General features: G+C 38.1%; 1 protein-coding gene across 3 annotated transcripts in view; it reads left to right on the forward strand.

Annotated features, from left to right (window-relative positions):
- LOC124611079 (cation-independent mannose-6-phosphate receptor) overlaps positions 1-17,950 on the forward strand; it is a 619,359-nt gene that overhangs the window by 352,325 nt on the left and 249,084 nt on the right. For all 3 annotated transcript variants that reach the window (XM_047140214.1, XM_047140213.1, XM_047140215.1), the window contains exons 19-20: positions 2,610-2,787; positions 7,389-7,462. In XM_047140214.1, coding sequence (XP_046996170.1) covers positions 2,610-2,787; positions 7,389-7,462 — 252 coding nt within the window. The remainder of the gene's footprint in view (positions 1-2,609; positions 2,788-7,388; positions 7,463-17,950) is intronic.

Raw genomic sequence — 17,950 nt, forward strand, 5'->3', positions numbered from 1 at the left:
AAAGCAGTGATAGAGAACAGAGTGACTCTTTGCCTTTTAATATGTCTGCTTGTGTCTGTATATGTGTGGATGGATATGTGTGCGAGTGTATACCCGTCCTTTTTTCCCCCTAAGATAAGTCTTTCCACTCCCGGGATTGGAATGACTCCTTACCCTCTCCCTTAAAACCCACATCCTTTCGTCTTTCCCTCTCCTTCCCTCTTTCCTGATGAAGCAGCCGTTGGTTGCGAAAGCTAGAATTTTGTATGTATGTTTGTGTTTGTTTGTGTGTCTATCGACCTGCCAGCGCTTTTGCTTGGTAAGTCTCATCATCTTTGTTTTTAGATATATTTTTCCTACGTGGAATGCTTCCCTCTATAATTCCCTCTATTATATATATATGGAGGCCTTGGAAGGAAGCAGAGAAATTCTCAACTGCGATGCTGTAAGCTTGTTTATCACAAGCCCATTGGATGTCTGCAATATCTTGGTGAAGCTTGTCTTTCAGTTGCTTTCTCACTCATAAAAACAAGAAAAACTTAAGGCAAGGGGTTGGGCGAATATGGCGGGTGTGGGATGGTGATAACCGACTGTCTGGTCAGATGCTCAGTAACAGATAAGTAGTCTGGGTTCTTGCATTGTCATGCAGTAAGAACCAGTCCTGAGAAGGCCACAAACCAGGGTGGCGACGTTGAATTGCTTGTCATAAATGTCACAAGACTTAGATGTAAAAAGTTTGGTTCACTATATGACATGGAGGAACAGACTCATAATGAACGATGCTTTACCATCAAAGAATGCAATCAGCATTGTCTTTGTTGTCGAATGTTGTCATTTGATTTTTAGGCGAGTGATCCAGGACTCCACCATGCAGCACTTTGATGCTTCATGTGAGGGTCATGCTGGAAGCACCAACTTTCATTGCCAGCAATAATCTTTGACATAAATTTGGGATCATGTCTGGCTCTTTCCAGTAGTTCAGAAGAAATTCTTCATCTTTCCTCTTAGTATTTATTAATATTTAGTATCAAAAACTGTCTTAATCACAATTTATTTACTACGGTGACCGGTTTCAACCACTACTGTGGTCATCTTCAGACCTACAAGTCGTATACAAGCTTTAATTAGAGGGCTGCACACATTAAAGAAAAAACATAACGTTATAAAGCTATAAGACGATGAATTACCAATGAGTATGGACCTCCTTCTGCTGGAGAATTGCTACTGGAGAAACCAATGCACATCTTACTGTATGTAATGGCGGCTCTGCCTACTTCTGATGGAATGATGTCAAACTAACCAATGGGTTAAGATTGAATAACGGTGTAAAATTTCTTAGTTAAAAGAACATTGTCAAGAAAGGAAAATAAACACACACTAAACTTAGCTTATTTAATAGCTATTGTCAATTAAAAAGCATTAAAAATATTTAAACATGTAGGATAAATGAATTTTGTTTTGACAGTACATGGGTTGCCCTCTCAAGACCTGTTAGTGAACCATTTGGAACCACTGGTTGCCATGGTGAAGTTGGACGCCATTCCAAAGATGTGGCAGCAGCCTGCTTGACAATGTCCTTTTAACTAAGAAATTTTACATTGTTATTCGACCTATAACCCATTGGTTAGTAATGACGTCATTCCATCAGAAGTGGACGGAGCCTCCATTATATATAGGAAGATGTGCACTGGTTTCTCCAGCAGAAGGAGGTCCTTACTCATTGGTAATTCATCGTTTTATAGCTTTATAAGTTGATGTATTTTCTTAAATGTATGTAGCCCTCTAATTAAAGCTTTGTGTACAACTTGTAGGTCTGTAGATGACCACAGTAGTGATGGAAACAGATCACCATAAAGGTAAATTGTGATCAAGACTGTTTTTGATAGTAAATATTTGTAACACTTCGATCACTGTTCACTCCCACAATGTATCCAAAAGTAATTTTCTCATTGTGTTCGCCTGTTAGTGTGTGAGGGACAAGTTTTGCATTAAGTTTCCATTTCCCTAAATTTTCCTGTAAAATCTTATGACACACATCACGATTCAAATTAAGTTGTTCTGATATTGCACGCACAGCTATGTGATGATCTTCTTGCAATAACTGTTTTACACGCTCTACGTTTGTGTTATATTCTGTAGACAGGTGACCAGCTTTGGGATCATCTTGCACAGAATCTCTGCCTTCATGAAACCTATTGTGCCACTTGAAAGCACGACTTCTTGAAAGTGCTTAATTATTTTCCATATTTCAGAAGGGGTTTTCAAAAGCTTAATGCAGAACTTAATATTCACTCTTTGCTTGCAATCTGCATCTGTTGTGTCACTGTAACTAATGCACAAAGAATCCAAACAGCATGTTGGTAAGCACGGCCCAACTACCTAGTGAGTTTGCACATGGCCAAGGTTGTTTTGAGCATGCACACATATGAAGTAACATAAAAACAACATTAATTCCTTTTTAGTATTGCAAACTCAAAAATAAGAAACCTATTCTGGAACTTTTCTGGTAATGGGAGTATAATGCTTTAATCTAAGTAATCTTGAATCATTTTCCGTGCTCTCATTTGTGTTTTAATTGTTGTAGGTTGCAGACATAGTGTTAGTTTCACATTTCAAATTTTGACTTCCAGATTACATCATCTTACATAATGCGGTTGTGTACTGTTGAAAGCGTTTGTAATGGAATCGTCTGTAGACAAATTAACAAAACATGGGAGTCACTTGGAAATGAAACAACACTGCAGTATGATGACTCTAGTAATTCTCTACACATATACATCACAGGAAATGCTTGTCAAGGTGCTCAAGGTGAGAAGCATTTTATTGTTATTTTGCTTCTTATAATTAATTTATTCCATTAATATGATCAGGTAAGTAAAATTGTGAAATTTTTGGATTTATTGCCTGCATATTAAATAAAACAATAAAATTATTCCCTAGCTAATTTTAACCATGGTCATAAAGCTCAAAAATTAGAGGAGAATTGGTAGGTATTGTTGAATAAAACAAATAGTTGCTGGTATTAATTGAGTGATCTAAAACATAAATTTAGCTCTTTTTGGTGTTTTTTTTTCTTTCATTTATGAATTCATATTGGAGGTAGACAGTACAGCAGTCTTTAGTATAGGGTTTTGCTGCTATTGAGGGATGAGGACAGTTAGATAATGTCGGAAGGAAGCAAGTTAAAAACACATATGTGGTTGAGTTATTGTATTGTCAACTGAGCAGGTTAGCGCAGTGCTCAAGACATTAGGTTTTTCTTTTGATAGCACGAGGTCCAAGTCTGCATTTTGTCAACATGGCTCAGGTTTTAGTATAACCTCAGGGAAATACCAGAATAGTTTTGAAATGCCGTCCTCCCAAAATTGGGTAGAATTCTAGCTTAATGGGTTGAGTTCTAATAAGATGCAAGTGACATGAGAAAAAAAAAGAGTATTCACAGCTGCATCCTGTTGCCCCATTGAAGAGCAGCATAAGGAAGAAGCAAAATAACATGTTACATACATGACCTACTGTGGTTGGGACTGAGCAGTCAGTTGAAAGCTCAAATATGGGATATAGATTCAAAGTGAGAAAAATGTTACTAGTAACATGAAGGAAGAAAACTTGTAGCTGCAGTGATATTAAATTGATGGGAAATACCAGCTTATAAAAAGCATACAGGAAAGTGTATCTTGATGAGTAACAATGTCCAGCAACAGTGTTGCATTAAAAGCAAAATAAATTGTGTACAAAATGCCTTTCATAAAAGGCTAAACACAAACAACTGGAAATGATTCTTATACAAAGAAGTGTGAAGTTACACAGTGGTGGTGTTTGTGGCTACATGTGATATTCCAGGTGACCAAGTGCAGATCAATCAAAGGATCACATACCCACTCCTCATGGCCAAAGGTTACTTAACAAAGTGCTCTTTCAGGAGGAAATCAGTTGCACTGCTTGGGCTCCTAAACACTCCACGGGGGTTCAGTTGTATTCAGAACAGGGAACTGAGGGGGCAGACATGGTGTTATTCTTCATCATTGTGTTTATTAAACCTGTCTGCAGCAAATCCAGAGCTGTCATGGGAGCAAAATTGTCTTCTTGAGCCCAGGGTGTTCACCTGAGAACATGGTTAGCAGCATAAAGTGAGAATTTTAAGCTCAAACATTTGCTTAATCTTGCATTGTAGCTTACCCATGCAGGATGACAAGTGGACCAAGACCACAGTATGACAACATGCCTCATGGCACCACATGAACCCTCATTGTGCTTCACTGAAGGACAGATGATACAGTCCAAATGATAGGCTTCAGCTAGCTTACACCAAATGTAAATATGTTCATGTATCATGAAGAAATTAAGACAGTCAGATGACAGTTTCCTTTTGTAGTTGTATAATTTGTGTGCTGACAACACTAATTTCACTATTTCAAAGTATTGCATGGTGTAATCAGCGGTTCTGAAACAACCATGTTATTGTGAATGTTTGCCACATTCGTTTCATACCAGATAGTTTTTCATCATGCATTGTAGATATTTATTTATCTCAGATGTTGACTGGTGTGCTTGCTGTCTGCAATCTGCTTCAAAATGCTATTATCTCCATTAGTTAGCAGCTTCAATTTTGAACAAATGTTGTGTTTTTCTGGAGTGTTCTTCATGTTCGATGTATAGTATCATTACAGTTGACATGGTAATTCTCCCAATAACAGTAAGAATGATAGTTTTCATTACTGAAGCTCATGCAACAATAGACATAAATGAAATTTCAACACCACAGTATCTTACAGCTGTCACTGATAGAAAGAGTGTGATGTGTGTACATTCTCACCTGCTAGTTGGCAGTCTTCAACACAGGAGGATGGGCGACACAATAGTTTCTTTTTTTTTAATACAGTTAATACACAGGGGTACATATCATGTTAGCCATTCCCTGTAGACTGGACTATAATATGTGTTTTAATGTTCTATTGGATTCCCATTTGCCCCCCCCCCCCCCCCCCTGTCAGTTGAAAGCACTAATATTCATATTACCATGCTCATGATAACAGTAATAAATAATTTAATTCTCAGTTTTAGCACTTTTCTAAATTGTATTTAGACATGCTACAGAAATTCAGTTAATGATCTTTATTTCATATATTACTCCGCTATATAAAAGAATGTCTTCTTCTCAGATGTCATTACTAATACCAGAGAGCACTTACCTACATTGGCATATAACTTTCAGATGTTGCCACATTGAGTACAGTGTTCATCTTCTGGCTCAGACGTCCTTCTTGTTCAGTGCCAAAACATATGTACAAACAGCCTACATATGACGTCATTTAGTGCTTACATTTAAGAGAAATAATTTCTGTAGTAAATGTCATCAATATTGAGATTGTTAGCCTCATTTTTTGTGACAATTTCACATGCTTGTGGTCTTAAGCAATAACTAAGTAAAATATCTTTGGAACTGTGCTCCAAAGAAACAAAGTTCAGTAGGACCACAAGACTAGGTAACTGAATCATCAGAGGGTACGGTACAGTAAATTAATATGCATTGATATGTATATTATTGAACTGAATAGTTTAATTGGCAGTGATCAGTGGACTATAGAGGCAATTCAGTCTAAAGATATCTCCATTTTCAAACTGACCCCACAAATGTGTGTGTGTTCCATTAAATTTGGGAAAATCAAAATTGCTCTTCTGGTGGGAGTCTGGGAGATAGCATTATGGTGCAGGGAGTGAGAGTACAAATTTGATGTCAAATTTAAAATGAAATTGGTAAGAAAGGCTCAAGGAATAAGTATACACTGCAAGATATGTTTGCATTAATAGATGTTAAGGTAATTTATAGAAGATGCTACACATAAATGTATTCACTATCTTTACAAAAAGTGTAGCTCCTTCCTTTTTGCCTGCTGTCAGTGTGTGCAGTGAAGTATAATAGCGGAACAAATGTCTTTTTTTTTTTTTGGCAAGGGCCACAAGGGAGAAGTTGGGACACTATGTATTTACTTTGTACAGAGGGTACCAGGCCATCTGATATTCATTGTCGGACAGACTGTAGCAATTGATCTATATCAGGAACAGTAGAGCTGGAAGTGGTTTATGCTTAAATAAGGAGATTGGGCAACATTCCATGACATAGTCAAATTATATAATTGCTCATAATAAGGAAGGTTTTATGAAATATTTGATTGAGACAACCAGGTGAATTTATTGAGCAGGCGCCTGACAAATAACTGATGGTACCTACTGTTAGAATTCACTCCAGGGGACAAAGTATAAGCATAGCACCATACTGTCACACACACAATCTCCAATAAAAGGTGTCTTGGATTCTGAACAAAGGAATGCGTTTTGTTTTCTCACAGTGTCCAATGTTATACTTCCAACATAGCAGAAAAACTTCTTAAGGCTTAGGATATGAGGCACTTGATTGCCCTACTGGAACTGTTGACTTTTACACGAATGTGATTTCACTTTTTCATGCCCTCCCAGAAATAGTAGGGCTACAGTAAGGGAATGGATACAGATAAGGGAATATGGTTCAAGTATTGTCCCACAGTGGGACAATATCACAGAAAATCTGGAGAGTATGTAAAAGTATAGTTCATGTTCTGTAAAACCCTCCTATTTTCAACAGGATGTTAATTACCCATCAGGACCACAACTCAATATTTTGGTAATTATTGATTTCAATTCATTTAACGAACGATCTTTAGTCTTGCAATAAGACTGTATTGAACCTCATCAGTAAACATACCATAAACAATAATTATTTCTAAGGCTTAAAAGTGCATGTGATAGTCTCTACAGGCGAGTGATAACAGCAATCTGTTACCAACATACTTCATTGTACTAGTGAACAACAAAATGGTAGCTAGGACAAGATAGGTCAATTCTCCTACCTCCTCATTTCCCCCTCATTGGTAAGTGCCAGTGAGAAGCCTTTGGCCTAGTGCAGCTTAGTCCATAACTCTAAGCACACACTGTAATCTTAGTTTCATTTCTGCCCCATGTGCCACACAGATAGCATTGTAGGAAGCAACTACTGAATGAATGCTTATTGTTAGTAGGTTCAGTGTGACAACACTGTGCTTCATCTTGCTGCTGCAAGCATGGCTTTGCAATAGTTCACCACATTCCACATGACTAGTGCAGACCAAAGGCTTCCAACCTGCGACGACTGAGGTGTAGGGCGAGATGAGGAGGGGAAAGCATACAGAAAAGGTGGAAGGGAGTACCTTCTATACTTGCCCTCCAGCTGCCAGTTTCGCTGCTCACTAGTATAATATAATGGTGTACGCAATAGGTATGGATTATTTTAAGAGACCTACACTTGTGAAATTAATTTATATGGCAAAAAACTCAGTTTTTCCACTCAGTTCTTTCTTTTACTCCAAGGAAACATATCTTTTCTTGTTTCTTGGTAGGTAAAAATTCGAGTGCTCACATACAAATTATGTGCAGTGATGCTGCGACTGCGAGAGACCCGTATATAATGAGTGTAAGTAAAACCTGCCATTACTGTTACTCTTTAATTAGTTGCTGTTGTTTCACCTGCAAGGTAGGTGGTGAGCTTTCTTGGTAATTCAGTAAAAAGAATATGGAATTGATAGGTATATTATGGTTACAGAGAATGCTGTACTTCTGTAATATGTGCATGCTTTGGCTTGAGATTTTATGCAAGGTTCTATCTGTTTCCAAACATATGGAATGGAAAACAGTAGAAAAATGGACAAACTAATTGGCAAACAAAAATGTTCCAGTAGAATTCCAACAAATTAGACATGACATTTTTCCACATAATAATTTTTGACCTTTGAAAGAATAGTACCATCATTCCTTTCTTCTGCTTGTTTGAAATAGAGGTAGTTGTGATACGCAAATAATGTTTTGACCATCATCTGCCCATATTACATCATAGTACTAAAGCCGTAGGTAGTTTGCGTGGGAAACCTTGAATTCTCAGGGAATTCTGGAAGACTACAGAAAATTCAACTGTAACATGACTGCAACAAATGTATAGAGTCATTTCGTTACACGTTGTAGTTACTGTGTTGTGAGTTATTAAGTAAAGGAATGCAAAGCAGAACATTGAATTATTATAATATTTGTCAGTTTTCTACCAGCACACTCACCAATCTGAGGAGCCGTTATTGTTGCCCTTGGGCTCCTAGTCTGTCAGGCCAGTTTGCTACTGATTGATCATCAGTGTCATGTCCATACCAATGCAGCGGAGTTGGGGGTTTTAATTTAACATGCAAACACTTGCTGTTTATTGACAGAAGAGAGAAAAACCAAAGGATTTATGAAGCTTGAAATGTTGAAGAATGCTGACCTAGTAGCAGAATTGACTGCAAATTACACCCAACAAAGCCCTTTTTCCTTTCCCTATTCAGTAGCGAAGATTCAGATTCAGAAGTGAAGAAATTTTACTGTCTCAATGTTTTTAAGCGGTTCGAGAAGAGCATAAATTTATATACAAAATATTTCAGTATCTTGTTACCAGTCCATCTGCAAAAGCTTTTAAGTAATTTTGATCATAGCTTTTTGATTTGAGTGAGGACCAGTTGCATAAGTGTGTTTAAAATACTTGTGGAAAAGAATCAACTTTGCTGAACTTGAGCTGATGCTGTAATTTCACATATTAACCATGAATGATTGGTGCATTTAAAACTTACTGATGTGCAGAAAAACAGTTTCTACAATTTCTAGAGATTCAAAATGAAAAATCTGTGAACTTTGTCTGCACATTTAAACTACTATTATTTTCTTCCTCTCCAATCACTGTGCAAATGTTGGGTATGACTTTATGCAAACACAATATCTGTTCAGATTTATTTCTTTAATCGTATGCCTAGGGCCCCTTGTCGGGTAGACCGTTCACCAGGTGCCTATCTTTCAATTTGACGCCATTTTGGCAACCTGCAGTTGATGAGGAGGATGATGATTACAGCACAACACCCAGTCCTTAGACTTAGAGAAAGCTTTCGACAATGTTGACTGGAATACTCTCTTTCAAATTCTAAAGGTGGCAGGGGTAAAATACAGGGAGCGAAAGGCTATTTACAATTTGTACAGAAACCAGATGGCAGTTATAAGAGTCGAGGGACATGAAAGGGAAGCAGTGGTTGGGAAGGGAGTAAGACAGGGTTGTCGCCTCTCCCCGATGTTGTTCGATCTGTATATTCAGCAAGCAGTAAAGGAAACAAAAGAAAAATTCGGAGTAGGTATTAATATTCATGGAGAAGAAATAAAAACTTTGAGGTTTGCCGATGACATTGTAATTCTGTCAGAGACAGCAAAGGACTTGGAAAAGCAGTTGAACGGAATGGACAGTGTCTTGAAAGGAGGATATAAGATGAACATCAACAAAAGCAAAACGAGGATAATGGAATGTAGCCAAATTAAATCGGGTGATGCTGAGAGAATTAGATTAGGAAATGAGACACTTGAAGTAGTAAAGGAGTTTTGCTATTTAGGGAGTAAAATAACTGATGATGGTCGAAGTAGAGAGGATATAAAATGTAGACTGGCAATGGCAAGGAAAGCGTTTCTGAAGAAGAGAAATTTGTTAACATCGAGTATACATTTAAGTGTCAGGAAGTCGTTTCTGAAAATATTTGTATGGAGTGTAGCCCTGTATAGAAGTGAAACATCGATGATAACTAGTTTGGACAAGAAGAGAATAGAAGCTTTCGAAATGTGGTGCTACAGAAGAATGCTGAAGATAAGGTAGGTAGATCACGTAACTAATGAGGAGGTATTGAATAGGATTGGAGAGAAGAGAAGTTTGTGGCACAACTTGACTAGAAGAAGGGATCGGTTGGTAGGACATGTTTTGAGGCATCAAGGGATCACAAATTTAGCATTGGAGGGCAGCGTGGAGGGTAAAAATCGTAGAGGGAGACCAAGAGATGAATACACTAAGCAGATTCAGAAGGATGTAGGTTGCAGTAGGTACTGGGAGATGACACAGGATAGAGTAGCATGGAGAGCTGCATCAAACCAGTCTCAGGACTGAAGACCACAACAACCCAGTCCTTGGGCGGAGAAAATTCCCCGACCCAGCTGGGAATCGAACCCGGGCCCAGAGGATTTACAATCCATCACTCTGACCATTCAGCTACTGGGGGGTGGACAATCTGTTCAGCTAAAAAGTTGCAACAGCCAAGATTGCATAAATAAGACTTTATTTTTGGTAACCTCTTTTGAATGTTGTAACTATCATAGTCTGGTCTTGAAAAATTTTTTGTTGCAGAACGTATTCCATTGTGAGTTAGTCCTCACACCATTTTGTCATTATAGTGGATAAAATAGGTTTGTCAAAATTAAAACCATTTACAGTTAAAAAGACTTCGTGCACATTGGCATGTCTGCATATGTAGCACTCACAGAGGCTAGTTACTTCTTAAAGTGTATGATATACAATAAAATGCACATTTGTCCATATGGTTACTTTTGCATGATATGGCACATACATCATGGACCCACCTTAGCTAAAGTATACGGTGCAACTGTATACTTGCATCGCATTATGTATTAGAGTTGCACTGCCTGCTAGAATTGCAACGTATACTTTGGCTAACGTAGATCTATAATGTATGTAACATGTCGCACAAACTTAAACAGATGAATAGCTAAGCATTTAAAGAATTAACAAGTCTCTGTCGCTGCTAGATATGCCAACACACCCGTGTGCAAAAGGTGCTATGTAACTGTAAATGGTTTTGCTTATAAACTGCAAAAAGGTGGGAAATTAATGGGGAAGGACCTGGATAAGCTGAAAGAACCAGAGGTTGGCAAGAATTTAAGAGGAAGCATTAGGCAATGATTGATTAGAACAGGGAAAAGGAATACAATAGAAGATGAATGGGTGCTTTGAGAGATGAAATAGTGAAAACAGCAGAGGATAAAACAGGTAAAAAGACAAGGCCTAGTAGAAATCTTTGGATATCACAGGAAATACTGAATTTATTTGATGACGAGAAAATATAAAAATTAAGCAAATGAAGCAGGTAAAAGGAAACACAAACATCTAAAAAATGAGTTGGCAGGCAGGTACAACTAGAGGACAAACATAAGGATTTGGAAGCATATTTCTCTATGGGAAAGGTAGATACCACATACAGGAAAATTAAGGAGGCAAGAAAAGAAAAGAAAAGCGGATGTATGACTGTCAAGAACTGAGATGAGAAAGTAGTACTAAGCTGTAAAGGGAAAGCTGAAAGGTGGAAGTGGTATATAGAAGGTCTGTACAAGAGAAATGAGCTTGAAGACAATATTATAGAAATAGATGAGAATGCAGATGAAGGTGAGATTGAAAACATGGTGCTGTGAGAAGAATTTGATAGAGTACTGGAAGACCTACATCGAAAAAAGGCACTGGAATTAGATGGCATTCTGTCAGAACTACTGCTAGCCTTGGGAGAGTCAGCCATGACAAAAATCTTCCATCTGGTGTGGGAGATGGAAGAGACAGCTGAAATACCATGAGACACCAAGAGGAGTGCAATAATTCCTGTTACAAAAAAAGCAGGTGCTGTCAGATGTGAATATAATCGAACTATCAGTTTAATAAGTCATGCTTGCAAAATACTAAAACAAATTCTTTACAGAAGAATGAAAAAACTGGTAGAAGCCAACCTTGGGGAAGATCATTTTGGATTCTGGAGAAATGTGGGAATACACCCCATGATTCTCCTTACAAAGTAGGTTGAGGAAAGGCAAACATACGTTGATAGCATTTGTATACTTACAAGATAGCTTTTGACATGGTTGACCGGAATACGGTCTTCAAAATTATGAAGGTACTAGGGGTAAAATATAGGCAGCAAAAAGCTACATACAATTTCCACAGAAACCAGAGGGCAGTTACAAGAGGGGAGGGGCACGAAAGGGAAGCATTGGGTGCGAAGGGATAGAGATAGTTTTGTAGCCTGTTGCTGATACTACTCAATCTGCACATTGAACAAAGTAAACCAAAGAAAACTTCGGAGTAGAAATTTCAGTTCACAAAGAAGAAATAAAAACTTTGAGGTTTTCCGATGACATTGTAATTCTGTCAGAGACAGCGAAGGAATGGACGATGTCTTGAAAGGAGGATATAAGATGAACATCAATGATAGTGGAATGTGGGAATTAGATTAGGAGACGAGATACTAAAAGTAATAGAGTTTCGTTATTTGGGTATTAAAATAACTTATCCTTTCTACTTCAGTAGAGAGGATATAAAATGTAGATGGGGAAAAAAAAAAAAAAAAAAAAAAAAAAAAAAAAAAAAAAAAAGCATTTCTAATAAAGAGTAATTTATTAACAATGAATGTAGACTTAAGTGTTGTTGTTGTTGTGGTCTTCAGTCCTGAGACTGGTTTGATGCAGCTCTCCATGCTACTCTATCCTGTGTCATCTCCCAGTACCTACTGCAACCTACATCCTTCTGAATCTGCTTAGTGTATTCATCTCTTGGTCTCCCTCTACGATTTTTACCCTCCACGCTGCCCTCCAATGCTAAATTTGTGATCCCTTGATGCCTCAAAACATGTCCTACCAACCGATCCCTTCTTCTAGTCAAGTTGTGCCACAAACTTCTCTTCTCTCCAATCCTATTCAATACCTCCTCATTAGTTACGTGATCTACCCATCTAATCTTCAGCATTCTTCTGTAGCACCACATTTCGAAAGCTTCTATTCTCTTCTTGTCCAAACTAGTTATCATCGATGTTTCACTTCTATACAGGGCTACACTCCATACAAATACTTTCAGAAACGACTTCCTGACACTTAAATGTATACTCGATGTTAACAAATTTCTCTTCTTCAGAAACGCTTTCCTTGCCATTGCCAGTCTACATTTTATATCCTCTCTACTTCGACCATCATCAGTTATTTTACTCCCTAAATAGCAAAACTCCTTTACTACTTCAAGTGTCTCATTTCCTAATCTAATTCCCTCAGCATCACCCGATTTAATTTGGCTACATTCCATTATCCTCGTTTTGCTTTTGTTGATGTTCATCTTATATCCTCCTTTCAAGACACTGTCCATTCCGTTCAACTGCTCTTCCAAGTCCTTTGCTGTCTCTGACAGAATTACAATGTCATCGGCGAACCTCAAAGTTTTTATTTCTTCTCCATGAACTTTAATACCTACTCCGAACTTTTCTTTTGTTTCTTTACTGCTTGCTCAATATACAGATTGAATAACATCGGGGAGAGGCTACAACCCTGTCTTACTCCCGTCCCAACCACTGCTTCCCTTTCATGTCCCTCGACTCTTATAACTGCCATCTGGTTTCTGTATAAATTATAAATAGCCTTTCGCTCCCTGTATTTTACCCCTGCCACCTTCAGAATTTGAAAGAGAGTATTCCAGTCAACATTGTCTAAAGCTTTCTCTAAGTCTACAAATGCTAGAAACGTAGGTTTGCCTTTTCTTAATCTTTCTTCTAAGATAAGTCGTAAGGTTAGTATTGCCTCACGTGTTCCAACATTTGTACGGAATCCAAAGTGATCTTCCCCGAGTTTTGCTTCTACCAGTTTTTCCATTCGTCTGTAAAGAATTCGCATTAGTATTTTGCAGCTGTGACTTATTAAACTGATAGTTCGGTCATTTTCACATCTGTCAACACGTGCTTTCTTTGGGATTGGAATTATTATATTCTTCTTGAAGTCTGAGGGTATTTCACCTGTCTCATACATCTTGCTCACCAGATGGTAGAGTTTTGTCATGACTGGCTCTCCCAAGGCCGTCAGTAGTTCTAATGGAATGTTGTCTTCTCCCGGGGCCTTGTTTCGACTCAGGTCTTTCAGTGCTCTGTCAAACTCTTCACGCAGTATCATATCTCCCATTTCATCTACATTCTCTTCCGTTTCCATAATATTGTCCTCAAGTACATCGCCCTTGTATAGACCCTCTATATACTCCTTCCACCTTTCTGCTTTCCCTTCTTTGCTAAGAACTGGGTTTCCATCTGAGCTCTTGTTATTCATACAAGTGGCTCTCTTTTCTCCAAAGTTCTCTTTAATTTTCCTGAGATAAGCCTCTACATCCTTATATTTGTCCTCTAGCCATCCCTGCTTAGCCATTTTGCACTTCCTGTCAATCTCATTTTTGAGACGTTTGTATTCCTTTTTGCCTGCTTCATTTACTGCATTTTTATATTTTCTCCTTTCATCAATTAAATTCAATATTTCTTCTGTTACCCAAGGATTTCTACTAGCCCTCGTCTTTTTACCTACTTGATCCTCCGCTGCCTTCACTACTTCATCTCTCAAAGCTACCCATTCTTCTTCTTCTGTATTTCTTTCCGCCATTCCTGTCAATTGTTCCCTTATGCTCTCCCTGAAACTCTGTACAACCCCTGGTTTAGTCAGTTTTTCCAGGTCCCATCTCCATAAATTAGCACCTTTTTGCAGTTTCTATCTACAGTTCATAACCAATAGATTGTGGTCAGAGTCCGCATCTGCCCCTGGAAATGTCTTACAATTTAAAACCTGGTACCTTTTAGTATCTCCAGGATTCTTCCATGTATACAACCTTCTTTTATGATTCTTGAACCATGTGTTAGCTATGATTAAGTTATGCTCTGTGCAAAATTCTACCAGACGGCTTCCTCTTCCATTTTTTAGCCCCAATCCATATTCACCCACTATGTTTCCTTCTCTCCCTTTTCCTACTGACGAATTCCAGTCACCCATGACCATTAAATTTAATGTTACAAAGTCTTTTCTTAAAATATTTGTGTGGAGTGCAGCCATGTATATAAGTGAAACATCGACGATAAATCGTTTAGACAAGAAGAGAACATAAGCTTTGAAATGTGGTGTTACAGAAGAATGCTGAAGATTAGATGGTTGGATCATGTAACTAATAAGGAGGTACTGAAATAAATTGTGGAAAAAAAGGAATTCGTGGCACAACCAGTCTTGAAGATGGGATTGGTTGATAAGACACATTGTGAGACCTCAAGGGATCACCAGTTTGATATTGGAGGGAGAGAGGCAGGGGTAAAAATTGTAAAAGGAGACGAAGAGATGAGTACAGTAAGCCGATTCAGTAGGACGTAAGCTGCAGTAGTTAATCTTGAGATGAAGAGGCTTCTACAGGATAGAGTAGCCTGGAGAGCTGCATCAAACCAGTCTTCACATTGAAGACCACAACAAGAATGATGGCAACTTGGTATGAGATACTAACTCACAATGGAAAACTTTTATAGCAAAATCATTTTGAAGACCAGAAGATGACAGTTACTACTGTTGCAATCAATTGTCAACAATGACGACTAATTTATGTGACATGGCTACTGCAAGTTTCTTCCCAAGTAAAACCTAGAGCACTCCTAAGTTCTCAGTATTAGAAAATTCAGACAATATCTGTTGATAATATAAAAGAGGAATAAATTCTCATACATCACCATTGTTGCACATCATAATGGTAGGATAGAAAATATGAACAAATTAAATTTCTTCATTTTGGTGTTGGAAATGCACATCCTTCTGACTTTCAAACTACAGAGCATTGCTGACAGACATAGTAGGCATGTGATGAGAAAAGATTCCACACATGTGGATGTAGGTAATCACCAGTCAAAAAGGATGACCCATCTTCAAAGTATATCTCCTCTGTAGAGTAGGAAACAATAAATGTTGGTACTTCAGGAATGACAACATTTACACCACTTTAGAGTAATGTTGTATATTAAATGGTGCAAGTAATAATTGACACTGTGATGTGGTTTTGCTACGCTGTGTTTCCTTTTAGTATTACTGATATGATTAGGCAAGGAAGTATGAATTAATTCATAATGCTTTATCAGTTCAGTTTTTATTTGTTGTGGAAAGGTTTGGCTGGAATACAGTAGCGAGAGTGGGGAATGAAAGTTTAATTTGAAATTATTCCATACATCAATTACTGTTTGGTGCTTCAGCTGCTACAAGAGTGTAGGATAACAGTTCGTCACATAACATAAACAATATGTAACCAAGTTCAGCACAGAAGTTTTAGAATTCACATTAAAGAAGAGTGAGTCTATAGTTTTTAATGTTTTCTTCCATGTTTCACTTTAGGTGAATGCCAAATGGTTCCCCTAAGACAACCATGGGATATGCATTGCCTTTTCTATCTTAACATATATGCGTGCAGTAGTTTGTAATAGAGTTATCCTGTTACTCTGTGTCTATCAACAAAACATTAAACACTGACAACCATGACAGTGATAATGTTCCTCTAATAATACTACAACAAATAAACGAGTTGAATTGTAGAATGTGTGAACCAAATCATGACAACTGATGGCTGTAGCCCAAGTCTTCAGAATCAAGATTTAAATGGCTCACTGCTAAGAAATGCTTGTTAAAATTTTTACTTTAAAATAATAATTATTGACTGGATCTTATATTCAATATAAATCCATTAAGATACGGCACCTCTCATTTCCACACTGGAAGGAATATGCACGACTACCAGCAAACTCCTGTATGCTTTCATTTCTTCCCAAGTTTGGTACATTTTGTTTGATTGTCAGATGTGCGAGATAAATTACTTTCTGTATTAGACTGTGCAATTTTCAGAATGCCTTTTTATCCAGATGCGAAGGGGCTTAGGAAGCAGTACAGACTAATGAATACAAGTCACTGGAAAGAAGTGTTACAAAAGTGTGCGCTCTCTCTATCTGTGTGTGTGTGTGTGTGTGTGTGTGTGTGTGTGTGTGTGTGTGTGTTAAAATAGCTGTGTTGCACATCCTGAATGAGTAGATTGGGAACTCAACCTGAAGTGAAGGAGGGAGGATTAAAATTGTAGAGGCAGACAAAAGCTTGATAACAGTAAACAGGTTCAAGCAGACGTAGATTGCAATAGTTTGAGTTGAAAGAGACTTGTATTAAATCATCTGGTGACAACTGTCACCTTGTATAAGTATTCAAGACATGATCAGCTAATAGAAACTCCAGGTTGGAATATCATGATGTACGGAAAAGATGATCATAACTTACCGAAAAGATGACACGCAAGTTGCAGGTAGGCACATTTAAAATTGAGACTGATTATTGTGACCCCACTGAAAGAATTTTGCCCCTTGTTGACACCATCTCCAACCACTTTCACACAATCCAGCCTTCCATGTCAAAGATACCAACCACTTCCTTCACCGCCTCTCCACCATCCCCACTCCTTTACTTCCTAGAACCCTAATCGTCACTGTTAACACTATTCCCTCTGGCGGCACCACAGTGGTATTGTGTGCGAAATAGTGATCAACAGCCGGCAGCACCACAGTGGTGTTGTGTGCGTAGTATCGCTCAGTGGCCGGCGACAGCACTTTAGTATCTTTTGCATTCTGTTGATGTTTTGTTTAGATAACAATAAGTTATACACGTCAATAAGTTTTTTGAAGTATTTGTGCCCTTTCATCATGGCAGACAAAAGACACAATATGATGCAGACAAAAGAGACAATATGATTATTTACGATGAATGCGCGGACGTCTCGGCTGATGTTCCAGATGATTTGACCGATTGGGAAGAAGACATTGGATATCAAATAAAATGAAAGTGAAGCAGAATCGTTGGAAGATAGTGAAATACTTTCAAGAAGAGTTCGGCGAACAGTATGGTTCCCAACCGATTTGGATGAATCAGATGAAGAAGACGGTGCACAGTGGTCAGATTTTGATTTACCGAGGACCAATAATAAACTTGAAGGATCCCCTTTCGACTGAGCAAGGTGGCGCAGTGGTTAGCACACTGGACTCGCATTCGGGAGGACGACGGTTCAATCCTGCATCTGGCCATCCCGATTTAGGTTTTCCGTGATTTCCCTAAATCGCTCCAGGCAAATGCTGGGATGGTTCCTTCGAAAGGGCACAGCCGACTTCCTTCTCTGTCCAACTTATTTCCCAATGATACACAGGATATCGTAGATTTATATATTGGGAATGGTCCATTTGAATATATTAGTCATGAAACCAGCAAGTACTATAATCAAAATTGCAAT

The sequence above is a fragment of the Schistocerca americana genome, chromosome 1, assembly GCF_021461395.2.
Source record: "Schistocerca americana isolate TAMUIC-IGC-003095 chromosome 1, iqSchAmer2.1, whole genome shotgun sequence".
NCBI classification, from domain to species: domain Eukaryota; kingdom Metazoa; phylum Arthropoda; class Insecta; order Orthoptera; family Acrididae; genus Schistocerca; species Schistocerca americana.